This window comes from Lepidochelys kempii, chromosome 20, assembly GCF_965140265.1.
Source record: "Lepidochelys kempii isolate rLepKem1 chromosome 20, rLepKem1.hap2, whole genome shotgun sequence".
Classification (NCBI taxonomy): Eukaryota; Metazoa; Chordata; order Testudines; family Cheloniidae; genus Lepidochelys; species Lepidochelys kempii.
This window is the reverse complement of record NC_133275.1, coordinates 24,960,776-24,983,470: the sequence shown is the minus strand read 5'-3', so window position 1 is coordinate 24,983,470 and position 22,695 is coordinate 24,960,776. Positions and strand designations below refer to the sequence as shown.

Below are 22,695 nucleotides of genomic sequence, written 5' to 3'. Positions count from 1 at the left end.
CCCCCCCCAACTTCCCTACAGACAGCCCCTCTTCCCAGGCCCAGCCCCCTCCTGCCCCCGCCCAGCCCCCTCCTGCCCCCCACCCCACCCCTCTTCCCAGGGCCAGCCCCCTCCTGCCCCCCACCCCACCCCTCTTCCCAGGACCAGCCCCCTCCTGCCCATACCCCCTGCCCCCACCCCACCCCTCTTCCCAGGGCCAGCCAGCCCCCCCCACATCCCACGGCCCCCCCAACTTCCCTACAGACAGCCCCCCCGCCCGCTCCTGCCCCGCCCCCACCTACCCCCGCTGCGGGTCGCGCTCCCCGCCCCAGGCGGCCCGAGCCCGGCCGCCGCGCCAGCGCCTTCAGCTCAGCTCAGCACCGCCGTGAGGCCGCCTCCCATTGGGCCCATGAGCCGCCCGCTCCCATTGGCCGCTCCCACGTCCGGCCTTCCCATTGGCGGCGCCCGCCCCAGCGGCCCGGGCCGGGCGGGGCGGGAGCAACGGGCGCGCCCCGCCCACAAGGGGCGCGGGGCCGACGCTCATTGGCGGCCGCAGCCGGCCCCGCCCCCGGCCCCAGCTGGAGGGGGCGGGGCCCCTGGCTGGAGCGGGGTCCCTGGCGTGGGCGGGGCCCTTGCGGGGCCCCTCCCCCTCCGGTGAGCGCGGCGCCCTACGGGGCCCGGGCTGCCCGCTGCAGAGGTTCCAGTGACCATGACACCCGCTGACCCATGCCCAGGCCCTTAGGAAAGGGCCCCCCCCCAGCACTTTACCAGCCTCCCCGGTCAGCAAACCCATGCGCAGGGGCCCTCCAGCGTCCCCATTTTACAGGCTGGAACACCGAGGCAGCCGCCATGAGACCTCGTGGCACCTCAGAGACCAAGGCATTTATTGGGGCATAAGCCTCCGGGGGCTACAGCCCGCTGCATGGGATGCAGGGAGTGAAAAATACCGTGAGCAGCAGACATATTATAGCACCTGAAAAGATGGGCGTTGCCTTACCAGGTGGGGGCGGTCAGTGCTAAGGAGCCAATTCAGTTAAGGTGGAAGTGGCCTAGCCTCCACCATAGACAAGAAGGGGTGAATTACTTTTGTAGTGCTAACGAGGCCAATGCAATCCAGGTGGCTCATTTCCAACCGTTGACAAGAAGGTGTGAGTAGCACCAGGGGGAAAATTACTTTTTGTAGTGACCCATCCACTCCCAGTCTTTATTCAGGCCTAATTTGATGGTGTCCAGTTTGCAAATTAATCCCAGTTCTGCAGTTTCTCGGAGAAAGTAGAAAGGAGTTTATGCCCGGCCTGCCCCCGTCCATTACCATATTGACAATAGAGAGACTATAGCAGTGCAAACAACCACTTGGGCCCACAGACCGCACGAGAGAAGACACTTTGTTCTGACTCAGTGAGTTAGTGCAACCAGAGATCAGCTGTTAAGGTGCAGCTATCATTTCTAGGGTCAGGGTTTCAAGCACTCTAGATGGGTGGCTCCCCCCTGCTACTTGACCTTAAGAGGTGATGGATTTTATTAATTTGCCCACAATGAAGCTCTGCTTAGATGTGAACCCAACTATTATACACAGTAGCAGGAAAGTTCAGTCCGAGCAAGAGAAGTGTAAATGTCTCAGCTCTCAGAACTCCCACCGAGCTTCGGACGAAGGACATCATCTATTAGCAGCCACTCGTTCCTCAGATCTTGGCTGTCAGCAGCTCCACCTGCAGCTGGACTGTCCGACAGCAACTGCTCATGGTTCATCAGCAAGGCCTGCAGAGGCCGAGCCTCAGCAGAGGCAGGATGTTAGAACTACGAGTATTGCAGTTTGGCTAAGACAGCAATGTTCTTCCTTTTCTCCCCGGCCTCCACAGTGTAGCAGCTGAATACAGGGTTATTCATCCCTTCCTGCACTGAAGGGGTGCATAATTTAAGCGATGGAGACCAAAGTAACTCGGACTTAGACCCCACCAACCCACGTGCCCATCCTGGCCAGAGGGACAGTTCACTGACAGGCTGGAACAAGCAGCAAATAAATTCCTTTATGCTTTCTTCCATACCATCCCTCCTACGCAGGACGGGTTCTCGCAGAACAACCTCAGACTAGGTCCTTGGCCTCCCTCACAGCCCTCCTTAAGAGCTGGCTTTTGTTTGTAGGCATGAGGACAAAAAAATAAATCAGTCTTGTGCTGGTGCGTTGAGAGCACTGCCTGTCATGCTGACCAGCAACGGCTCCGTGCTTCCTTGTACACCCCTCTCTATCCTCACCTGATGGCTCGTCTTATGCTGAGAGCATCCGCTTTTGGGGGAAAGGGCCCCCCCTTTGGTTCTGTGTTTGTACAGCAGGGTCCTGCTCCATGGGGGGGGGGGGCGGGGGCGCTCCCAGATACTACAATAATAGAAATAAGGAACAATAAGCTAGGCAGGTATATTGTAAAGGCTCAAGCCCACTAATTCAGGTTCATACGTTTATTCATGCTCTTCAGAACCACGTTCCCAATACAAAAGACAGGCTAGAGTCGTGCCAAAGGCTGGATGAGAGGAGCAGACGTGTAGCTAAGCACTAGCCCTAGCAAGTGACAGAGGGGCCTTGGGCTCTGAAAGAGCCTCGGGGAGTTTTCACATTCCTGCCAGTTCAGTGATTCTTCCCCCGCCTCCCAGAGACCAACTTCTCTTGAGTTTGGAATTGGGCCATGAATCATTCCAAACAGAGCAAAGGACGGTTCACAGCCACCCACACATCCGCCCACCCTGCTGGCAAGGAGCTGCCTTCACTTTCACATCTAGAAAGAGGCCCCAGGGGCGGGGAGGGATGGAGGCCATTGGTATAAGAGAGGTTATAAAACCATGAGGAATATCATCAAGGGAAAGGCTGAAAGGGGAGGCACTTGTGTAGAGAGCGAAACCGTGATGAAAACTGAAGAGTAGGGCTTGAAGCTGCTTGTGACTCTCCGAAGCTGGCTAGGAGCCTGCTGTAGAGAATCATCATCTCTCAACACGGAGATGACACAGAACCAAGGTCTTGGCTCCGGCTCCCCTCAAACCCTGACGGAAAAATCACAAGAGGCCTTGCAGAGTAGGCAACTGTCGTAGAGGGGAAAACTAAGGAAGAGAGTGGCTCCAGTTCCAGCTACACTAGAGACCGCTGCCCTCCACTGGGAAGATGCAAATAACAATGTACAGAACAAAGAGTTTCAGAGTAACAGCCGTGTTAGTCTGTATTCGCAAAAAGAAAAGGAGGACTTGTGGCACCTTAGAGACTAACCAATTTATTAGAGCATAAGCTTTCATGAACTACAGCTCACTTCATCGGATGCATGCAGTGGAAAATACAGTGGGGAGATTTATATACACGGAGAACATGAAACATTGGGTGTTACCATACACACTGTAACGAAAGTGATCAGGAAAGGTGAGCTATTACCAGCAAGAGAGCGGGGGGGGGGGGGGACGGGGGGGATGACGACCTTTTATAGTGATAATCAAGGTGGGCCATTTCCAGCAGTTAACAAGAACCTCTGAGGAACAGTGTATGTCGGGGGGGAAATAAACATGGGGAAATAGTTTTACTTTGTGTAATGACCCATCCACTCCCAGTCTCTATTCAAGCCTAAGTTAATGGTGTCCAGTTTGCAAATTAATTCCAATTCAGCAGTCTCTCATCGGAGTCTGTTTTTGAAGTTTTTTTGTTGAAGAATTGTGACTTTTAGGTCTGTAATTGAGGAACCAGAGAGATTGAAGTGTTCTCCGACTGGTTTTTGAATGTTATAATTCTTGACATCTGATTTGTGTCCATTTATTCTTTTATGTAGAGACTGTCCAGTTTGACCAATGTACATGGCAGAGGGGCATTGCTGGCACATGATGGCATAGATCACATTGGTGGATGTGCAGGTGAACGAGCCTCTGATAGTGTGGCTGATGTGATTAGGCCCTATGATGGTGTCCCCTGAATAGATATGTGGACACAGTTGGCAACTGGCTTTATTGCAAGGGTAGGTTCCTGGGTTAGTGGTTCTGTTGTGTGCTGTGTGGTTGCTGGTGAGTATTTGCCTCAGGTTGGGGGGCTGTCTGTAGGCAAGGACTGGCCTGTCTCCCAAGATCTGTGAGAGTGATGGGTCGTCCTTCAGGATAGGTTGTAGATCCTTGATGATGTGTTGGAGGGGTTTTAGTTGGGGGCTGAAGGTGATGGCTAGTGGCGTTCTGTTATTTTCTTTGTTGGGCCTGTCCTGTGGTAGGTAACTTCTGGGAACTCTTCTGGCTCTGTCAATCTGTTTCTTCACTTCAGCAGGTGAGTATTGTAGGTGTAAGAACGCTTGATAGAGATCTTGTAGGTGTTTGTCTCTGTCTGAGGGCTTGTAACTTTTCTTGTCTGCATAGTAAACACTGGTTTCAGAGTAACAGCCGTGTTAGTCTGTATTCGCAAAAAGAAAAGGAGGACTTGTGGCACCTTAGAGACTAACCAATTTATTAGAGCATAAGCTTTCGTGAGCTACAGCTCACTTCTTCAGATGCATATCGTGGAAACTGCAGCAGGCTTTATATATACACAGAGAATATGAAACAATACCTATTCCCACCCCACTGTCCTGCTGGTAATAGCTTATCTAAAGTGATTTCCAGCACAAATCCAGGTTTTCTCACCCTCCACCCCCCCACACAAATTCACTCTCCTGCTGGTGATAGCCCATCCAAAGTGATAACTCTTTACACAATGTGCATGACAATTAAGCTGGGCTATTTCCTGCATAAATCCAGGTTCTCACATCCCCCCCACCCCCATACACACACAAACTCACTCTCCTGCTGGTAATAGCTCATCCAAACTGACCACTCTTCAAGTTAAAATCCAAGTTAAACCAGAACATCTGGGGGGGGGGGTAGGAAAAAACAAGAGGAAACAGGCTACCTTGCATAATGACTTAGCCACTCCAAGTCTCTATTTAAGCCTAAATTAATAGTATCCAATTTGCAAATGAATTCCAATTCAGCAGTTTCTCGCTGGAGTCTGGATTTGAAGTTTTTTTGTTTTAAGATAGCGACCTTCATGTCTGTGATCGCGTGACCAGAGAGATTGAAGTGTTCTCCGACTGGTTTATGAATGTTATAATTCTTGACATCTGATTTGTGTCCATTTATTCTTTTACGTAGAGACTGTCCAGTTTGACCAATGTACATGGCAGAGGGGCATTGCTGGCACATGATGGCATATATCACATTGGTGGATGTGCAGGTGAACGAGCCTCTGATAGTGTGGCTGATGTTATTAGGCCCTGTGATGGTGTCCCCTGAATAGATATGTGGGCACAGTTGGCAACGGGCTTTGTTGCAAGGGTAAGTTCCTGGGTTAGTGGTTCTGTTGTGTGGTATGTGGTTGTTGGTGAGTATTTGCTTCAGGTTGCGGGGCTGTCTGTAGGCAAGGACTGGCCTGTCTCCCAAGATTTGTGAGAGTGTTGGGTCATCCTTTAGGATAGGTTGTAGATCCTTAATAATGCGTTGGAGGGGTTTTAGTTGGGGGCTGAAGGTGACGGCTAGTGGCGTTCTGTTATTTTCTTTGTTAGGCCTGTCCTGTAGTAGGTAACTTCTGGGAACTCTTCTGGCTCTATCAATCTGTTTCTTTACTTCTGCAGGTGGGTATTGTAGTTGTAAGAAAGCTTGACAGAGATCTTGTAGGTGTTTGTCTCTGTCTGAGGGGTTGGAGCAAATGCGGTTGTATCGCAGAGCTTGGCTGTAGACGATGGATCGTGTGGTGTGGTCAGGGTGAAAGCTGGAGGCATGCAGGTAGGAATAGCGGTCAGTAGGTTTCCGGTATAGGGTGGTGTTTATGTGACCATTGTTTATTAGCACTGTAGTGTCCAGGAAGTGGATCTCTTGTGTGGACTGGACCAGGCTGAGGTTGGTGGTGGGATGGAAATTGTTGAAATCATGGTGGAATTCCTCAAGGGCTTCTTTTCCATGGGTCCAGATGATGAAGATGTCATCAATATAGCGCAAGTAGAGTAGGGGCTTTAGGGGACGAGAGCTGAGGAAGCGTTGTTCTAAATCAGCCATAAAAATGTTGGCATACTGTGGGGCCATGCGGGTACCCATAGCAGTGCCGCTGATCTGAAGGTATACATTGTCCCCAAATGTGAAGTAGTTATGGGTAAGGACAAAGTCACAAAGTTCAGCCACCAGGTTAGCCGTGACATTATCGGGGATAGTGTTCTTGACGGCTTGTAGTCCATCTTTGTGTGGAATGTTGGTGTAGAGGGCTTCTACATCCATAGTGGCCAGGATGGTGTTATCAGGAAGATCACCGATGGATTGTAGTTTCCTCAGGAAGTCAGTGGTGTCTCGAAGGTAGCTGGGAGTGCTGGTAGCGTAGGGCCTGAGGAGGGAGTCTACATAGCCAGACAATCCTGCTGTCAGGGTGCCAATGCCTGAGATGATGGGGCGCCCAGGATTTCCAGGTTTATGGATCTTGGGTAGTAGATAGAATATCCCAGGTCGGGGTTCCAGGGGTGTGTCTGTGCGGATTTGATCTTGTGCTTTTTCAGGAAGTTTCTTGAGCAAATGCTGTAGTTGCTTTTGGTAACTCTCAGTGGGATCAGAGGGTAATGGCTTGTAGAAACTCGTGTTGGAGAGCTGCCAGTACTCAGTTGAGCGGGTCCAGCCATGGAACCAGGTTCCAGAGGGACTAGATGAATCCAGAATCTGACCGCCTGCTCGGAAACACAGCAAAACCTTTCTCTTCCTTATGATCAAGCTTTTCTGGCATCATCAGACAGATGTTCACATCCTTCTCCCCAGCTCCCATCCAAAACAGCCTGCTCCATGAAGAGCTTCCTAGAACTCACAGCCAGACTCTGGACTTGCCTATTGTGACTCTACATTTCATCAGAGATACTCAGAGACAAAGGTGATGAACACTGAATGACGTACAGCCCCCAGCCCAATGCTACATGCCTGAATGTCACACAGGCACTCCATCCACACCCCTCCCTGCCTGGAGAGAGGCTGTCCCTGCTACTCCACCAGCCAGTCCCTCGCTTTACAGCCCCCTTTGGTGGCTAGAGATTCAGTCCAATTCCTAACGGAGAGCTTCACTCTCCTATGCCAATGCCCCCGCTTATCAGCAGCATGTTGATGCCCAGGTTATACCTATACTGGGCACAAGCAGAACTGTCAACCTGGGCACTTTGCACCAGAACTAAATTCACTTCCAAGAGAGAGGCAGTTTCATTGTCCTTATTGCCACACGCATACTCACAAGTGCACACCCAGAGGCTGTGCTAGCCCACTGGGGGCCTAAGCAGCAATGTTTTTAGGGTCCCCCCCTTACACCTCACCCACCCACTCTAAATTCCCATTCTATTATTTCCACAAACAAAAAAACCCCACATCAACATCTACTAAATACATGTTAAAAAGCCCAAATTAAATAAGATGAATGGTATTTCAGGAGTACTACCAAATTGGGGCCCCCAGCAATTGCTTAGTCTGCGTCTGTCTACCGCCACCACTGCACATGCCTGTCAATGCCCTTTCCGACCCGGCAGGCACAAAGGCAAGCTCTGGTCTGAGTCACACTGGCTGGGCCGCTGTCCTGCTCACTCACCCCTGCTGGATCCTCCAGCCTGAACCCCCACAGGAGCGATGTGTGAAGGCAGATTTGGATCGCGTCTCCCAGACCGTGCTGGTATGTCACTCTTCATGCCAAGGCTCATGCTATCACCAAGCAGACCCCCCCTCTGGCTCCAAGAAGGGGCTGAGAACTTTTAAAAGCAGGTTTTAGGTCTCTGGGCACAGCCCTTGCCATGTGGCTCGTAGGGTGTTGATTTGTAGCACTGCATGTTTTCCAATCTCACACTGGGACCAGTCATGCTTTCCACAGGGCCTTCATGCCAGGAAGTTAAGGCAGGGCAGAGAACATTGCATCTCCATTTTACAGATGGGGAAACGGAAGCAGAGAAGGGAAAACACTTGTCCAGGGATCTGTCCCCACAGGCATTGCTAGTACCGACCTACCACACCCAAGCCAGGGGACACACCACTTAACAAGCTGGTCACTTGTCCAGCATTTCGCTCAGAAACGTGCGTGTGCCCCAAATTCTTTATACATATATTTCCCTCTCAACCTTCCTCCCTGCACCCACATGGCCCTAGCTCTGGGTACACAACAGCGACTGCATTCCATAGTACATGGAGTCCCAGCCAAAGCTAGGGAATCGGATAATAAATGCCTTTATTCAGTCAGTAGAGTTGTCTCCCTCCCTGACAGCTTCTGAAAATGGAGGAAATGAAGCATTCCAGCTAGAAGACCCAGGGTCCCCCCATCTGCAGCCCACCTCCTTGGGCAGTTAGTATCGGGCGGAAGCAGCAGAACCTGGGCCTAACACCCAAGCCCTTCCCACCCACTGGGCAGGCCTGGCCCAAGGCCAAGGAATTGCATAAGGAAGTTTTGGTGTGGAGTCAGCACAGCGTGATCCCAGCTGGACCAGAGTCAAACTGGCACCCCTAAGCCCATTGATATTCTACTGCCAACTCCCTGCTTTGCTACACCTGGGCACGGGATTTGCCTGTTAAAAATTCAGGTGGATTTTGCCTTGTGCTATTCTACCATGGCACTCCCTAGGGCTGCTCCCCCTTTGAATGCGGCAAAGCAGGCCGGTTACCCACTGCCCTTCTGAGTGCTGGGGCACTGAGCCACCTGCAGAAGAAACAGAGCTTGGCACTGGAGAAGTTCACAGCAGCATCAGAAACAACAGAGCCACTGGGCACAGCGTGGCCAAGCCCCGCTCTCATGGCTACCCAGGGAGCAGACAGTCGCATGGGCTCAGCTGTGCGTCCCCATCAATGTAGGGTGTCACTTGGCATAGGCTCCATGCCCTGTGCACTCCACGGCCCTACGGGTGAAGCCGTCACCCTCAGCACGGGACAGGGCTGGACAGAGACAGGCAGCTGGTAAGGAAAGTGAGAGACTGCTCACGCACTGTGCCGATCAGCAGAGCTGGGCCGAAGCCTCGGGCACGTTCACAGCACAGCCCGCTCCACCAGGCCCCGGAGCGCACACCGGGAGAGGGCCCAGGAGCTACCCCAGGTGCAGGTTGGCTGGTGTGTTGGCCTGCAGGCCCTGCCAGGTGCCATGGCAGCCCATACAGTTTGTTTTGGCCACCAAGGGCTCCTGCAGACTAGGGAAGGCCAATGCCTTCAGGCTGGCCTGCAACGTACCTCCCAGCACTGGGGACAACTTTTTAGGTCAATTTCTCTCTTTTCAGAAGCCACAACAAAAGCACAGCTGCTTCCACGACTCTGCCCCCAGCAAGTGCGTGCCACGCTCAGCTCCTTCAATCTCTTTATTCGTGTAATAGCCGTACTGGCTACCAACAGAAAAGATACAACAGCACATCTGTAACTCTGACCAGCGGGAGGCCTAGAACCTAAACGGCCATGCCAAGTCCCTAGAGTAACTGACTGGGACGGCCCCAGTGCAAATACAGGGGCTTCCGGCTGCTCCCCCAAGGCAGCCCAGGGCTTGGAGTTGGATACAAAGAGCCAGCAAGCAGCTCACACATTCACAAAGTGTCTACGTGTGTAAAGCATGTGTCATCCTGAGGGATAATTGGGTGAGAGAGGAAGGCGAGAGGGGGTAGGGTGGTGGCAGTGGGGGAGAGGTGAGGGGACAGTCTGCTTTACGCATTTCCAGCGGTAGTTCATGGGTTTCCTTTCTCCTCCTCGCTGCTCTCCTTCGTGACCTCCTCGTAGACAGCCTCCGCCTCCTCACCTCCCTTCTCCGCTCCCTCCGCCGTCTTGGCATTTGGCACCCAGAGCCCAGAATCGATGCAACGCTGCATGTGGTACTTGGCTTCCTGGAACACAGAGCATGGGCTAAGGGATTTTAGCCCAGCACTCACCCCACGGGTCTCTGCTTCCTCCCAGAGCTCCCAAAGCCCACCTCCATCCCCTGCCAGACACTGCATTGCAGCCTTCAGCCAAGGGCCCATTGCCACTTGGTTGGCTGGAGATCAGTGACTTGGGAAGAAGCCAATAGCTACGTAGGAAGATGCGATAACGTGCCTGGGAATGGACCCCAATTCACAGCAACAGAAAGCTGATGGCTCTCCCCCTGTGCCTCAAGAGCTGGGCACTCTTGGCTTTCACCTAGGCCCCGTGTCTCCCCACCCAAGGCATACTCACCGCCGGCTCCATTTTGCTGATTGCATCCTGCAGCATCTGAACGTCTTTCGAATCGAAACACTTTTGCAGCTCCTGGGGGAGGAGAGGGCAGCATGGTGAGCTGGTCGGGGACATGGCCCCTTCCACAGCCCCGTGCAATAGATAGTGCCCAGGAGCTCACGTCTTGTCTCTTAGCTGAGCGGGAGCACAAGGCCTAGGAAGGCAGTGGAGACTGTGCACCTGGCTCTGGCACCTGGAGGCACTCCGCAGTGACCCACCCATGCCCCGGGGCACGGAGGAATGCCACCTTGCCCACTTCCCTGGGAGGGTGGTGCAGTAGCCAGGACACTAGCCTGAGGGCTTGGAAGACCTGGGTTCACTTCCCTGCTCTGTCAGACTTGGGTAAGTCAGTCTCGCTATGCCTCAGTGCCCCACCTGTAAAATGGGGATAGGGCTTTCTGACCTGGGGGGTGGGGAGAATAAACCCATCAGAGCGTCTGAGCTGCTCAGAGAATGGGGCCAGATAAGTACTCTAGACAGGATAGGGAGTGGGAAGGAAACCCTTTTAAGTGGGAGCCAGGATGCGAGATCGACACCAGCTGCTCTTGATTAGAGCACAAGACACCTGCTGCTCAGCGATCAGGCTACTCACAGCCGGGAGGGATTCGTACACCTCCACGGGATCCAGCCCGCCTGGGCCCAGCCGTTTCTGCCGCTCCTCCTCTTCATACTCTTTCATGGCTTTCTCGATGCGCACCTTGGCGCGGCCTCTCACCCGCTCCTTGAAGGCCTCCAGCTCGTCGGTGAACCCCTCCATGTACTGCTGATCGGCCGTCTGCAACGAGCAGGGAGAAGCAGGGTAGCAGAGTCAGAGGCCAGAACATTAACGAAGGAGCCAAGATGGCACAGGATCCAGCCAGGCATGAGAGCCGTGGCCGACCCCAGATGACACACCCCATGCTCAGGCCAGAGTAGCCACGCTCCCATTCAATCAGGCTCATTGCAGGGCTGGGGGGAGGGGAAGTGCTGCCTATTAGCCCACGTGCTTCCTTCATCAAAAGCCACCTGCTGCAGGAGGATGGACGGCTCAGAAGCATTTGTGACAGACTGACACACTCTCCTCCTGCGGCGTCCTGACAACCCACTGCCGTGGGAGCAAGCACAGCGCCACAAACACACAGGCAGGCGATGGTAGGGCACAAGCAACAGGTGGCAGGAAAAAGTCCAGCAAGTAGGAGGGATAAAACTTACAGTCCAATATGTTCTCCGAGCTTGGGGCCCTCTGGGCACAGAGCTCTCAGGAGGCAGCTCCCCAAGTGTCTTTCAGATGGCCCAGTAACAAAGGAGAAGGATCTTCAGCTTTAGCTATTAGCCACAGTGGTGACCCCAGCCACACCTCACACTACTGAGCCAGAGAGCTGGCCATGGGAAGCTGGGCAAAAGTCAGTCTGTATTTAAACCTCACTCCTGAGTGGGCCTTGGGCCCCCTCTCTCCAGAGAGGGCAGACTGAGAACGAAGAAGGATGTCACCACGTGGTATCGGAATTGCCAGACTGGCTCAGATCTAAGGTCCACATAGCGCAGTAGCTTGTCTCTGACAGTGGCCAGAATCAGAAGCTGCAGAGGACAGTGCGAGAAACCACACAGGATGTAGACATGGGGTAATTTGCCTCATGAAGATCTCTTCTTAACTTCTAATAGAGGCTGTCTCAAACCCTGAAGCAGGTTTGTATCCTTAGCAGTAACTGTTCGAATTCGGGATATTCTGGGAATCCGTGTGTCCACTCCCTCTTGGAATCTTGCTAAATTCCTGACCTAACCAACACTCCACAGCAGGGAGTTCCACACTGTCCACCGCATTCCTCCTGACTTCAGGCCACCTGTGAGAGGGGGAAATGGGGAGAAAACAGCACAGCTGAAGGGGACTTGGAACTCACCTTGATTTTGGTGAAGAACTGTCTAAAACAAGCTCTGGGGTCCACCTTCAGGCTCTTGGCCAGCTCTAGGATGAACTGCATCACGATGGTCTGATGGGCGACCTGCTCCATCAGGGCGTGTTTCTAGGAGGCGGAAGAGAAAGGCACCTATGGCTCTAAGGACTGTGCTGTGCGGTGCACTGCCAGCTGAGGGCGTGCTCAAATTCTGACAGACCCCGAGATGCCAGCCACCACAGCCTTGCCCCTCGTTACTCAGGGAGGCAGTGGGAAGAAGACACTGGCTGGCAGAGAGCCATGACAAGCGAGTCCGCTGCAGTCTGAGCCCGTGGCCCATTCCCTTCCAGACTCAGCTGCCAGGATTTCTCAGATGTCAGCGCCATCTTTAAAGCAAACGGAGGCCGTCTTTGAAAGAGACACTGGCTCCCCGGGGGGCAGCTGGTCACAAGACAACCAAGGCTGACTCGGGAAGAGAATGAGCAGCTAGTGGATCAGATGAACAGCTGCTGGAACAAGAGTACTGACGGGGAAACTAATGCACGAGCCATGGAGCCACTTGGGTACACACTTTCCGGGTCTCGTTCCCCCAGCACGGGTTCACTATGCCATGAGGCGTCCATTAGGGAAGGGATTCTAATGGGAAAGAGTTTGGCCCACCACAAACGTGAATGGGTCAGAACTCAACAGGGTCCCTGGGATTTATTCCTCGCTGCTATCAGCTGCAGTCACAACTCCTGGGGAAACACAGCAGCCTCACCTCTTCCACTTCCAGATCAATGCACCAGATGACCAGGTAATTGGCGGTCTCCTCACACACCAGATGCGGGTTATCAGATAGATACTTCTGGCTGTCGTCCCAGCGCCGCAGCATCCCTTCAAAGCAGGAGAGCCCCAGTTAACAGCAGACAGTCACCTTGCCACATGGTCAGAGAGAAGAGCCCACCCACAAAGCCGTTGCGGAGCCTGGACAGGGCTAGAGAGGATCAGCAGTACTTTAGGAGGCAGGATTCCACCTGCTGGAGGGGAAAGATGGTGGTGTGGTCAGGGCACTCGCCTGTGATTGGGAGACCTGGGTTCAATTCCCTCTTCTGCTCCAGGTTGTGTTTGTGACCTTGGCCAAGTCACTTAGTATTAGGTATTTAGGTAAACACCCCGGAGGATCTGGGCCTTTGTGCCTCAGCTCTCTATCTGTGCAGCTGAGCCAGCAGCACTAGGATCCCTCATGAGAGGCTCTTTTGGTATCTGAGCACCTCACCATCTACAAGGTCAAGGGGCCACCTAAGTACCTAGGACAGATCAAACACGGGACAGAGGATTAACTTCTCCTCCTGGCTGCATTTCACAGGAACAGCCCAAATGAAGGCAGGGTGTGCTGTCTTTAGATGGGGTGGGTGGGACAGAAGCATTGTAGGAATTTAACCGAAGAACACCCAGCTGAATTTACCAAGCATATTTATTAGAGGCCTATGACTTTGGTATCCAAGCAGCAGGATTATGAAGGCAGAATCCAGTACAGGACCCAATGATGTGGCAACATAGAGCTAACCTGCTGACTCGCCTGACCAATCAGACCAAGAGGGTCCCATAAGAAAAGACAGGCCTGTGGGAAGGCACTAGATTGGGACTCAAGAAATCTGGGGTCATTTCTTGGCTCCGCCAGACTCTCCATGTGACCCTGGCTAAGTCACTTCATCCCTTTGTACTCGATATCCACCTCTGTAAAATGGGGATAACCCTTCCCTACCCCAGGACTGTGGGGCGGATAGATGCACTAGTAAGTGAGCAGCTCCAGAGTTCTGGTGAAGGGCACCTGAGCAAAGCTCCAATTCAGAATGATTAAAGTAGTGAAGAGTTAGGAGGAGGCAGAGAAGGTCCAGCAAAGTCGGGGGTGGGACTCAAGAGAAGAGCCGTTCAGGAGAAAGCCTACATGCTACAGCCAGATGTTGGTTCGTACAGTCCTGCAGTAGGGCTTTGTAAGTGAAGTTAAGGGTAAAAACAAGCCCCAGGAGTGGGCTGTGTTAGTAGACCTCTGGCTTATTGGTGCCTTTTACATATGGTTCTGAAAGGAGGCAGGGACCCCCCGCTGAGAACACTCTGCTACCCCACACCGAACATGGGTCTCTCCAACTGCATGTGCTTTCCTTTCTAAGTCTGCAGCATGGGAGAAGACAGGTATGGTGGACATGACCCAGGTAGCCGGGAGTCCAACTGCGTTGCGATCGCTTCCCTCACCCTGCTGGAAGAGTCTCTCACAGCCTCGCTAACCCAGAGCCCTTTTCTAAGTCAAGAGGGACTTTTGACGCTTTCATTGCCTCGACTGCCAGGGAGCACTACACTTGCAGCTGGCTAACTTACCAAAGTGTTTGATCTGCTTCTCGTACTTCTCCACAAACGTCTTGTGTTTCTTCTCTTTCTGTTCCTCCGATTCATCGTCCTCTTCAGGTTTGACATTGAAAACACTCTGCAGAGAGAGAGGAGGCTGGTTCATGGTGCTGCTGCATCGCCAGCTGTGCTTCCAGCACAACAAGTCTGATGCCATGTTTGCAAGGCAGGTTCCCCAGCCGGACACCCATGCAGCTCCTTCCCCTCACCAGGCACCCTTCAGACCAACCTTGCTGAAGCCGTCTTTGCTCAGGGTGTCCACGTTCCAAGGCATGTTCTTCTCCTTCTTCCTCAGCTCCTCGATCTTCTTTTCCCAGCTTTTCTCTTCTTTTCTCAGCTGCTGCGCTTCGGCCTGAAGTCTCTGCAGCTCCCCTTTCCCGCTCACCGCGTCTGCCACCTCCAGCTCCTTCATTTTCTTCTGGCACTCGGCTAGTTTCCGTTTGCATTCCCTGCACCCTTTATCCAGCTCTTCTTTCTCCTTCTGGAACTGTTCCATCCTCTCCACTCGGGCCTGCAGATATCAATTTACAGCTTTTTTTAAAGTACTCTTCATCACTTGCTCTTGGAATAGAAGAGCCAACTGATTCACTGGCAAAGAGGAGAGTACAGACAGTTTGAGTAACACTGGGAACCCTCTCCTTGCCTCATGCACCACACACAGGAGATGATGGTTGGGCTGATTCGAACCCTGATAGGATCTAACAGAACAGCAATTGACATGCTGAATTACATTACACCAACAGGACAGTATCTTCTGTGCCAGAGAAGGGTTAGCCTACCTGCACTGTCATGCTTCCCAACTCGTCGACTTTTCGCTTAATCCCAGTATCACAGAGCGTGGGGCTAATTTCTTGCCTCTGTAGAGAACTGAACCTTCAACCTCACACTCATTGCAACTAGCCTGTAGGAGCCTTATGGTTTAATCAGACTTTTTAGCCATCTCTCTTCTGTGCTGCACTGACATTCTCACACACACAGCCACCCTGTGCTGCTAAATGAGAGCTCAGTGCCACTTAGTAGTTAGAGTTTCCCGAGGGCTTGGCATGTCTGCAGAGACTCCAATTATGCTCAACAGAGCATGCGATGCAGGAAATCAGTGTTAACCCAGAAGCAGGAGAATGAACGTTCCTCTCCTCTCCAGTATCAATTTGTTCTAGCTGAAAATTAAGAGGTGGAAGAGTCCTATTGATCCCCACATCATCCACCCTCACAGGCCAGGGCAGGGCTGTTCACTACTGTACAATCTTTAGTCTAATCTAGGTGCAACTGCCTCAAGCAATGGAGTTTCTACCACCTCCCTTAGGCTGATAGCATTGGAGATTCCCTTGATATTCAACTCAAATTTGCCCCCTGTTCTGTTTCAGTCTGTGTGTCCTAGCTATAGGCATTCTAATGCTGCCTTCCTTCCAGAGACCCAACAGTTAACTACTGAACACGTTTGCTATGTTATGTTTTCAAGAGGGTTCTAAGATCCTTAGGATTTTGTTTGCTGTTGATTGGACATAGCTCTTGCTGTGGCTGTTGGAGAATAATTTCTTCCCCCTCTGAGCCTGGAAAACAAAAGCTGAATTCCCATTTTCTTCTCCATGTGGAGAAAAACATTTATTTCTCCACATGGAGCAGAGATCCTTCCTGGGCATAACATGCTAGTCTGGAGGAAGAACACCCTAGCTGAAATACAGTTACTCACACTGCACATGCGCTCTCAAAGGAGGGATGCACAACACTCAGGGAAGGAGGGTTTGAAAAAGATCACAGTTTATTTCTCCATTGTCTCCCAGTACTTAGTACTTACATAGTGCTTTAGATTACCAAAACACTCCTCAATTAGCCACCAAAACTTCAGCTTCCCCCATCGCAGCTCTCTCTAACAGGTATTATCCCCATTTTACAGATAGGGAAACTGAGGCAGGGGAATGAAATGAGTTGCTCAGCACGAGTGACTGGCAGAATCATTATTGGACCTCAGCATCGCATTCCCTTCTCAAAGCCCTGGAATTCCCAAGGGAAGGAGAAAAGGCAAAGTGCACTGCCAACATTCTAGGACCTTTGAGAGACCGGTCGATCTTGGTATCTATACCACATATACAGCAGAGGTGAAAAGCCCCCATCTTACCCAGAATAAAACTGGATTTTCCCCAGCGCTTGCCACTCAAACAAGATCAGAACTCCCTAAGCCAACAGGGTGGGTTCCCAGCCCCAATAAAAGGTGACTATGCATTAGAAACTAAACCTTTGCATTCACACACACTGCATCCAGAGCTCATTTATTCCCTAAAGAAGGCAGGTAAGGCTGACTCAATGCCTCATCTGTTAAACTGGAACCAGTTACAAATACATGGGGACTTAGTAGAGCGTCTTACCACACCTGCCTGTCTGAGGCTTTAGTCTGTTGGGTAGTATCCACTACAGCACCTGAACACTGCTGTTACTGGTATCAGAGTCAGTTAAGGCCATGACATTGGTTTTCCTTTCTGTTGGCTCCCAAGTGCAGACTGGCTGTGGTGGAGAAAGTTACTGGAAGACTGGGGAATGGATTTCTGCCCAGACAGCTTCCTGGGGTTTCACAAGCGAGCATATGGAGACAGTAAGCCCCAGGGTTTCCTCTTGGACTCGCAGTCAGGACTCCTGAGTTGTAGTCCAGACACTACTCCTGCTTTGCTGCACCATTGCAGGTGATTCCCCTCCCTGCTTTGTGCCTCCGTTTCTCTTTCTGTACTAAGGGAATATAAATCAGCCCTCCACTGGAGGGCCACAGATCTCCTGATAAAACAAAATCATAGAAATATCAGGTTGGAAGGGACCTTAAGAGGTCGCCAAGTCCAGCCCCCTGTGCTGAGGCAAGACCAAGTAACCCTAGACCATCCCTGACTGGTGTTTGTCCATCTGTTCTTAAAACCCTCCAATGATGTGGAATCCACAAACTCCCTTGGGAAGCCTGTTCCAGAGCTAGCAAGTTTTTCCTTGGGGCTGGGGCAGGGGGGCTGGCTGGGGGACAGGGCTATCGGGGAGGGGCTGGGGCTAGGGCAAGGGCAAGGGCAATAGGTCAGTGCTCTCCTCTCTCAACAGCGCCCCGGCAGAGGCCGGTCTCTGCAATGGGCTGAGCCCGGGGTGTGTGTGTGTGTGAGCTGTAGCTCACGAAAGCTCATGCTCAAATAAATTGGCTAGTCTCTAAGGTGCCACAAGTCCTCCTTTTCTTTTTGTGTGTGTGTGTGTGGGGCCGGGGGCTGGGGCCCCGGGTTGGGAGCACAGTGGCACTGGGGCGGGCGGGGGATCTTGACACCGGGCACGCTGGGGCAGGGGCTAGCCGGGGGGGGGGGGGGGGGCTGGCCGGGGGGGGAAGGAGAGGGGCTGGGGCAGGGGTTTTTGGGGAGGGGCTGGCCGGGGGGGGCAGAGGGAAGAGGGGCTGGGGCAGGGGTTTTGGGGAGGGCCAGGCCGGGGGGGCAGAGGGGCTGGGGCAGGGCAGAGGGGCAGGGGCTGGCCGGGGGGGGAGGGGCTGGGGCAGGGGTTTTGGGGAGAGGGGCTGGGGTTATGGGGAGAGGGGGCTGGGGCTGGGGTTTTGGGGAGAGGGGCTGGGGCTGGGGTTTTGGGGAGAGGGGCTGGGGCTGGGGGCAGAGGGGCTGGGGTTATGGGGAGAGGGGCTGGCCGGGGGGGGAGAGGGGCTGGGCAGGGCAGAGGGGCAGGGCCTGGCCGCGGGGGGGCAGAGGGGCAGGGGCTGGTCGGGGGGGGAGAGGGGAGAGGGGCTGGGGCAGGGGTTTTGGGGAGGGCTGGCCGGGGGGCAGAGGGGCTGGGGCAGGGGTTATGGGGAGAGGGGCTGGCCGGGGGGGGCAGAGGGGCTGGGGCAGGGGGGGCAGAGGGGAGAGGGGCCGGGGGGGCAGGGGGGCAGAGGGGCCGGCTGGGGGGGCAGAGGGGCCGGCTGGGGGGGCAGAGGGGCCGGCTGGGGGGGCAGAGGGGCCGGCTGGGGGGGCAGAGGGGCTGGGGCAGGGGTTTTGGGAGAGGGGCTGGGGCAGGGGTTTTGGGGAGAGGGGCTGGGGCAGGGGGGGCAGAGGGGAGGGGGCAGGGGCTGGCCAGGGGGGCAGAGGGGCAGGGCCTGGCCGCGGGGGGGCAGAGGGGCAGGGGCTGGTCGGGGGGGGGAGAGGGGAGAGGGGCTGGGGCAGGGTTTTGGGGAGGGGCTGGGGCAGGGTTATGGGAGAGGGGCTGGCCGGGGGGGGCAGAGGGGCTGGGGCAGGGGGGGCAGAGGGGAGAGGGGCCGGGGGGCAGAGGGCCGGCTGGGGGGGCAGAGGGGCTGGGGCAGGGGTTTTGGGGAGAGGGGCTGGGCAGGGGTTTTGGGGAGAGGGGAGGGGGCAGGGGTTTTGGGGAGAGGGGAGGGGGCAGGGGCTGGCCAGGGGGGCAGAGGGGCAGGGGCTGGCCGGGGGGGCGCAGAGGGGCCGGGGGCGCAGAGGGGCCGGGGCCCCGGGTTGGGAGCCCAGTGGCACTGGGCCGGGTCTCCGCAGGCGCGGGGCGCTCCCGGGGGGCAGAGGGGCAGGGGCTGGGGCCGGGGGGGGGGAGAGGGGCTGGCCGCGGGGGGGCAGAGGGGCAGGGGCTGGGGCCGGGGGGGGGAGAGGGGCTGGCCGCGGGGGGGGCAGAGGGGCAGGGGCTGGGGCCGGGGGGGGGAGAGGGGCAGGGGCAGGGGCCGGGGGGGGGAGAGGGGCTGGCCGCGGGGGGGCAGAGGGGCAGGGGCTGGGGCCGGGGGGGGGAGAGGGGCAGGGGCTGGGGCCGGGGGGGGGGAGAGGGGCTGGCCGCGGGGGGGCAGAGGGGCAGGGGCCGGGCCGGGGGGGGGAGAGGGGCTGGGGCCGGGGGGGGGGAGAGGGGCAGGGGCAGGGCCGGGGGGGGGAGAGGGGCTGGCCGCGGGGGGGGCAGAGGGGCAGGGGCTGGGGCCGGGGGGGGGAGAGGGGCAGGGGCTGGGGCCGGGGGGGGGGGAGAGGGGCTGGCCGCGGGGGGGCAGAGGGGCAGGGGCTGGGGCCGGGGGGGGGCAGAGGGGCAGGGGCAGGGGCCGGGGGGGGGAGAGGGGCTGGCCGCGGGGGGGCAGAGGGGCAGGGGCCGGGCCGGGGGGGGGGAGAGGGGCAGGGGCTGGGGCCGGGGGGGGGGAGAGGGGCTGGCCGCGGGGGGGCAGAGGGGCAGGGGCTGGGGCCGGGGGGGGCAGAGGGGCAGGGGCTGGGGCCGGGGGGGGGAGAGGGGCTGGGGCCGGGGGGGGCAGAGGGGCAGGGGCTGGGGCCGGGCCGGGGGGGGGGGGCCGGGCCGGGCCGCACCTGGTGCCGCCAGCGGAAGAGGCTGGCCGTGTCGATGTTGGGGTGAGTCTCATCCTCGTCGTCGGACACCTCGATGTGGTCCCAGACGCTGTAATCCACCATGGTGCCGCCGGGCCGCGCCGGCCAGGCCCTTCTGGAAGCCTCCGCAGCTTCCGCCCTCGCCCTGACTCACTTCCGGGGGGGGAAGGGCTTCGCCCGCGCCACCGCGCGTGCGCGGGCCGAGGCCGGGCGCGCCCGCGCCCCAGCCGGATACGCATGCGCAGAAGAGGCCGGCGGCCCTCCGCAGCTGCTACTGCGCGTGCGTAGGAGGACTTCGCCGCCGCACGGGATTCCGCGGCCGCTCAGTGCGCATGCGTCCCCCCCCCTCCCGCGCCCCACCTGGCGTAGGCCTTAAAGGGCGACGCGCCGCACATAGGGCCTGAGGGGTCAGGGGGCGGAAGGCTCCCGCCCAGCTGTGTGCACGCTGCAGGGAGGGGGGAGCAACCTCCCAAAGCCACAGGCAGCGTGGGGGAGGGCCCCCCCCCGGTGATGATGGCCCTTTGCTGGGGGGGCTGTGGAAGCCCCAGCACCCCCACAGAGAGCGGGGCGCCCGCCGTGCCAGGGGCTGCCCCCCACAGCGCGGCCCCCCGCCCCGCCGGGCCTACGCGCGCCAAGGCAGAGCCAGGCCCGGGAGCGGGGCAGCATGCCCAGCTCGGGACGTCTCCGAAAAGGGGGGTGGCTGTACCGGGCCGCTGGGCTCCTTTGCCCCGGCGGGGTCGCGTGTGCCAGCTTCTCCCCGCACCCGAGGGCCAGACCTTCGCCTAGACCTTCGGAGAAAGTCTCCTGTAGCCTGAGAACGCCGGGAGCCGGAGCTTTGAGGAAAATCCCAAATATCGTGAGACCCTCGAGGAAAATCCTGAGAATCGGCAGCACGATTCTCTCATCTCAGCGCGTGAGGTCTGGACCCTTGTTCTTGCAAAGCCCAAGTCGCCCATTAGACCTCTGAGGTCAGCCCAGTCTGGCAATGGGTTCCCTGAGGACAGCAAAGCTGTGAACTTCGCTCCCACAGGGACAGCACCTGCGTTTGTACTGAAGCTCCCTCAGAACTGCTGGGTTCGGCTGTTCTGACCCAGGGTGCCTTTGAGCCAAGTTTCCCTTTGAGGCTTAACCTGCCACGTGGGGCTAAGTGGTGTATATAGGCAAAGCCTCGTTGTTTTAAGGGAGGATGCACCCATTTCTGTCAGCTGAGGATCTGGGCACCGGCATGGCAGCTGCACCCGATCCACAGAGGATATAAGATTTGTCATCCCCCCTTGGGAACTGGAGCCAGATTTGGAATGGACTCTCGCCAGGAGCAGGATCAGTCCACTCTGCTACCCTACAGCAGGGGTTCTCAAACTTTTTCTTTCTGAGCCCCTCCCTGTGCTATAAAAACTCCACAGCTCACTTGTGCCCCAAGAACTGTTTTTCTGCACATAAAAGCCAGGGCCAGCATTAGGAGGGTAACAAACAGGGCAATGGCCCAGGGCTGGACGCCACAGGGCCCTGCGAAGCTAAGTTGCTCAGAATTCTGCTTCCACCATGAGTGGTGGGGCTCAGAGCCCCGGGCTTCAGCCCCATACCATGGGACTTTGGCTTTCTGCTCTCGGCCCCAGCAAGTCTAGTGCTGGCCCTGCTTGGCGGACCCCTTGAAACCTGCTCACAGCCCCCCAGGAGGTCCCGGACATCTGGTTGAGAACGACAGCGTGCTGCAATATGAACAGAGAACTGCACTTAACCCTGCAGCCACTGGGGGTCTCCCTGCCACAGAAGTATGGTGCAAATATTCTTCTTGGCAGAATGGCCATCAGATCCCTTCCTAACCCTAGGGTGCAGGGTTGGGACATGGCCCACAGGGTATTCCTCAATGTCCCTGGCACTCTGCAGTCTCCGGAGCTGGGAAGGGTGAGAATTGACTCCTTTACTCTCAAGAGGCAGAGGAGGCTTCCCAGTTTGCACCCCTGCAATCCCGTAAGGGGCATCCCATTGGAAAGCAATGAGGAAAAGCTGTGTCTGACCTCAAGCGGCATTGTGCTAGGTAGCAGCCTCCCTCCAAGTCAGAAATGGACAGCAATGACCAATGGACATGGGGGAGCAAACCCCAAATACAGCATGAAGCCCTCTCCTGGTGGGTTTATCCCACCTCTGACAACGACCCAAGGGAGCTGGCTTTTCCTGACACGTTGGCAGCACGTTGTACGGCTTGTCATGTCACTGAAGCGAAGAGAGCTACCCAGCTCTGCAGTGAGGGCTCAGTTCCCAGTCTCCCTTACGTGTCATGGGGCTATTTCCACCAGGGCCAGTTGCTACCCAATGAGAATGGTGCAGGATTTTTATATCCACTTTGCACAAGTGCGAATGACCGCACAAAGTGCAGGGAAATGGAGACCCTGGCATGCTGCCTCGGCCACTTGACAGCACGTCCTGACTGATGACCCTGGAATAGAACCAGAGGAGAATATTTTCCTCCTGAGCATCTGGGATCCAAACACTGCTGTCCTTGCGCAATCGAAAATACCTCTCATTTTCAGTGCAGGCTCTGGCCCCAGAGTCTCAGCCTCACGCTGCCTGTCTCCTTTCCTTATCCGCTCTCTTAACACCCCTGGTAACAACAATGCCAATCAAACACAGCACTGAACGCAGACAGCCTTGACTAAGCAACTCTGTGAAGAGCTGTCACAACCTCATCAGCTCTGCATGGAAGGAGCCACTACTTGATATTCTAGCCTTCAGCTGGGTGTCGAGACTGTGCTCCATGCTTGACAGGGAGATGACTTCCTGAGCCAAGAATCTGCCTCCCAGGTGTCAGCACTTGTTGCAGGGATTGTGGGGATGGATTGTGGCTGGGCTCAGCTGGTCTAATTGCAGTTAGGAAGGAGGATTTATGGAGGATGGAATTTACTGGTGCTTTGGGGTTTTGAGAGTGTTGGAAGTCAAACAGGAGGGATGGG

General features: G+C 56.0%; 3 protein-coding genes across 5 annotated transcripts in view; 1 reads left to right on the top strand and 2 right to left on the bottom strand.

Moving 5' to 3' along the window:
- The window catches only part of TYK2 (tyrosine kinase 2), a 64,322-nt gene that overhangs the window by 31,802 nt on the left and 9,825 nt on the right, over positions 1-22,695 (bottom strand). For 2 of the 3 annotated variants that reach the window (XM_073318214.1, XM_073318216.1), the window contains exon 1: positions 282-387. The exons of the other annotated variant lie outside the window; for it this stretch is intronic. The gene's annotated coding sequence lies outside the window, so the exon portion shown is untranslated. Of the gene's footprint in view, positions 1-281; positions 388-22,695 lie in introns of those variants that run through there. 3 annotated transcript variants of the gene reach the window in all.
- On the bottom strand, positions 9,290-19,909 carry CDC37 (cell division cycle 37, HSP90 cochaperone). Its single transcript, XM_073318182.1, has 8 exons — positions 19,727-19,909; positions 14,668-14,949; positions 14,412-14,517; positions 12,814-12,929; positions 12,060-12,182; positions 10,775-10,957; positions 10,144-10,215; positions 9,290-9,815 (listed from the first exon to the last, which is right to left on the bottom strand). The coding sequence occupies exons 1-8, from the start codon at positions 19,826-19,828 to the stop codon at positions 9,660-9,662; spliced, it is 1,140 nt and encodes a 379-aa protein (XP_073174283.1). The 5' UTR covers positions 19,829-19,909; the 3' UTR covers positions 9,290-9,659.
- PDE4A (phosphodiesterase 4A) overlaps positions 20,285-22,695 on the top strand; it is a 162,548-nt gene continuing 160,137 nt past the window's right edge. Inside the window, exon 1 of the mRNA XM_073318230.1 lies at positions 20,285-22,546. The gene's annotated coding sequence lies outside the window, so the exon portion shown is untranslated. The remainder of the gene's footprint in view (positions 22,547-22,695) is intronic.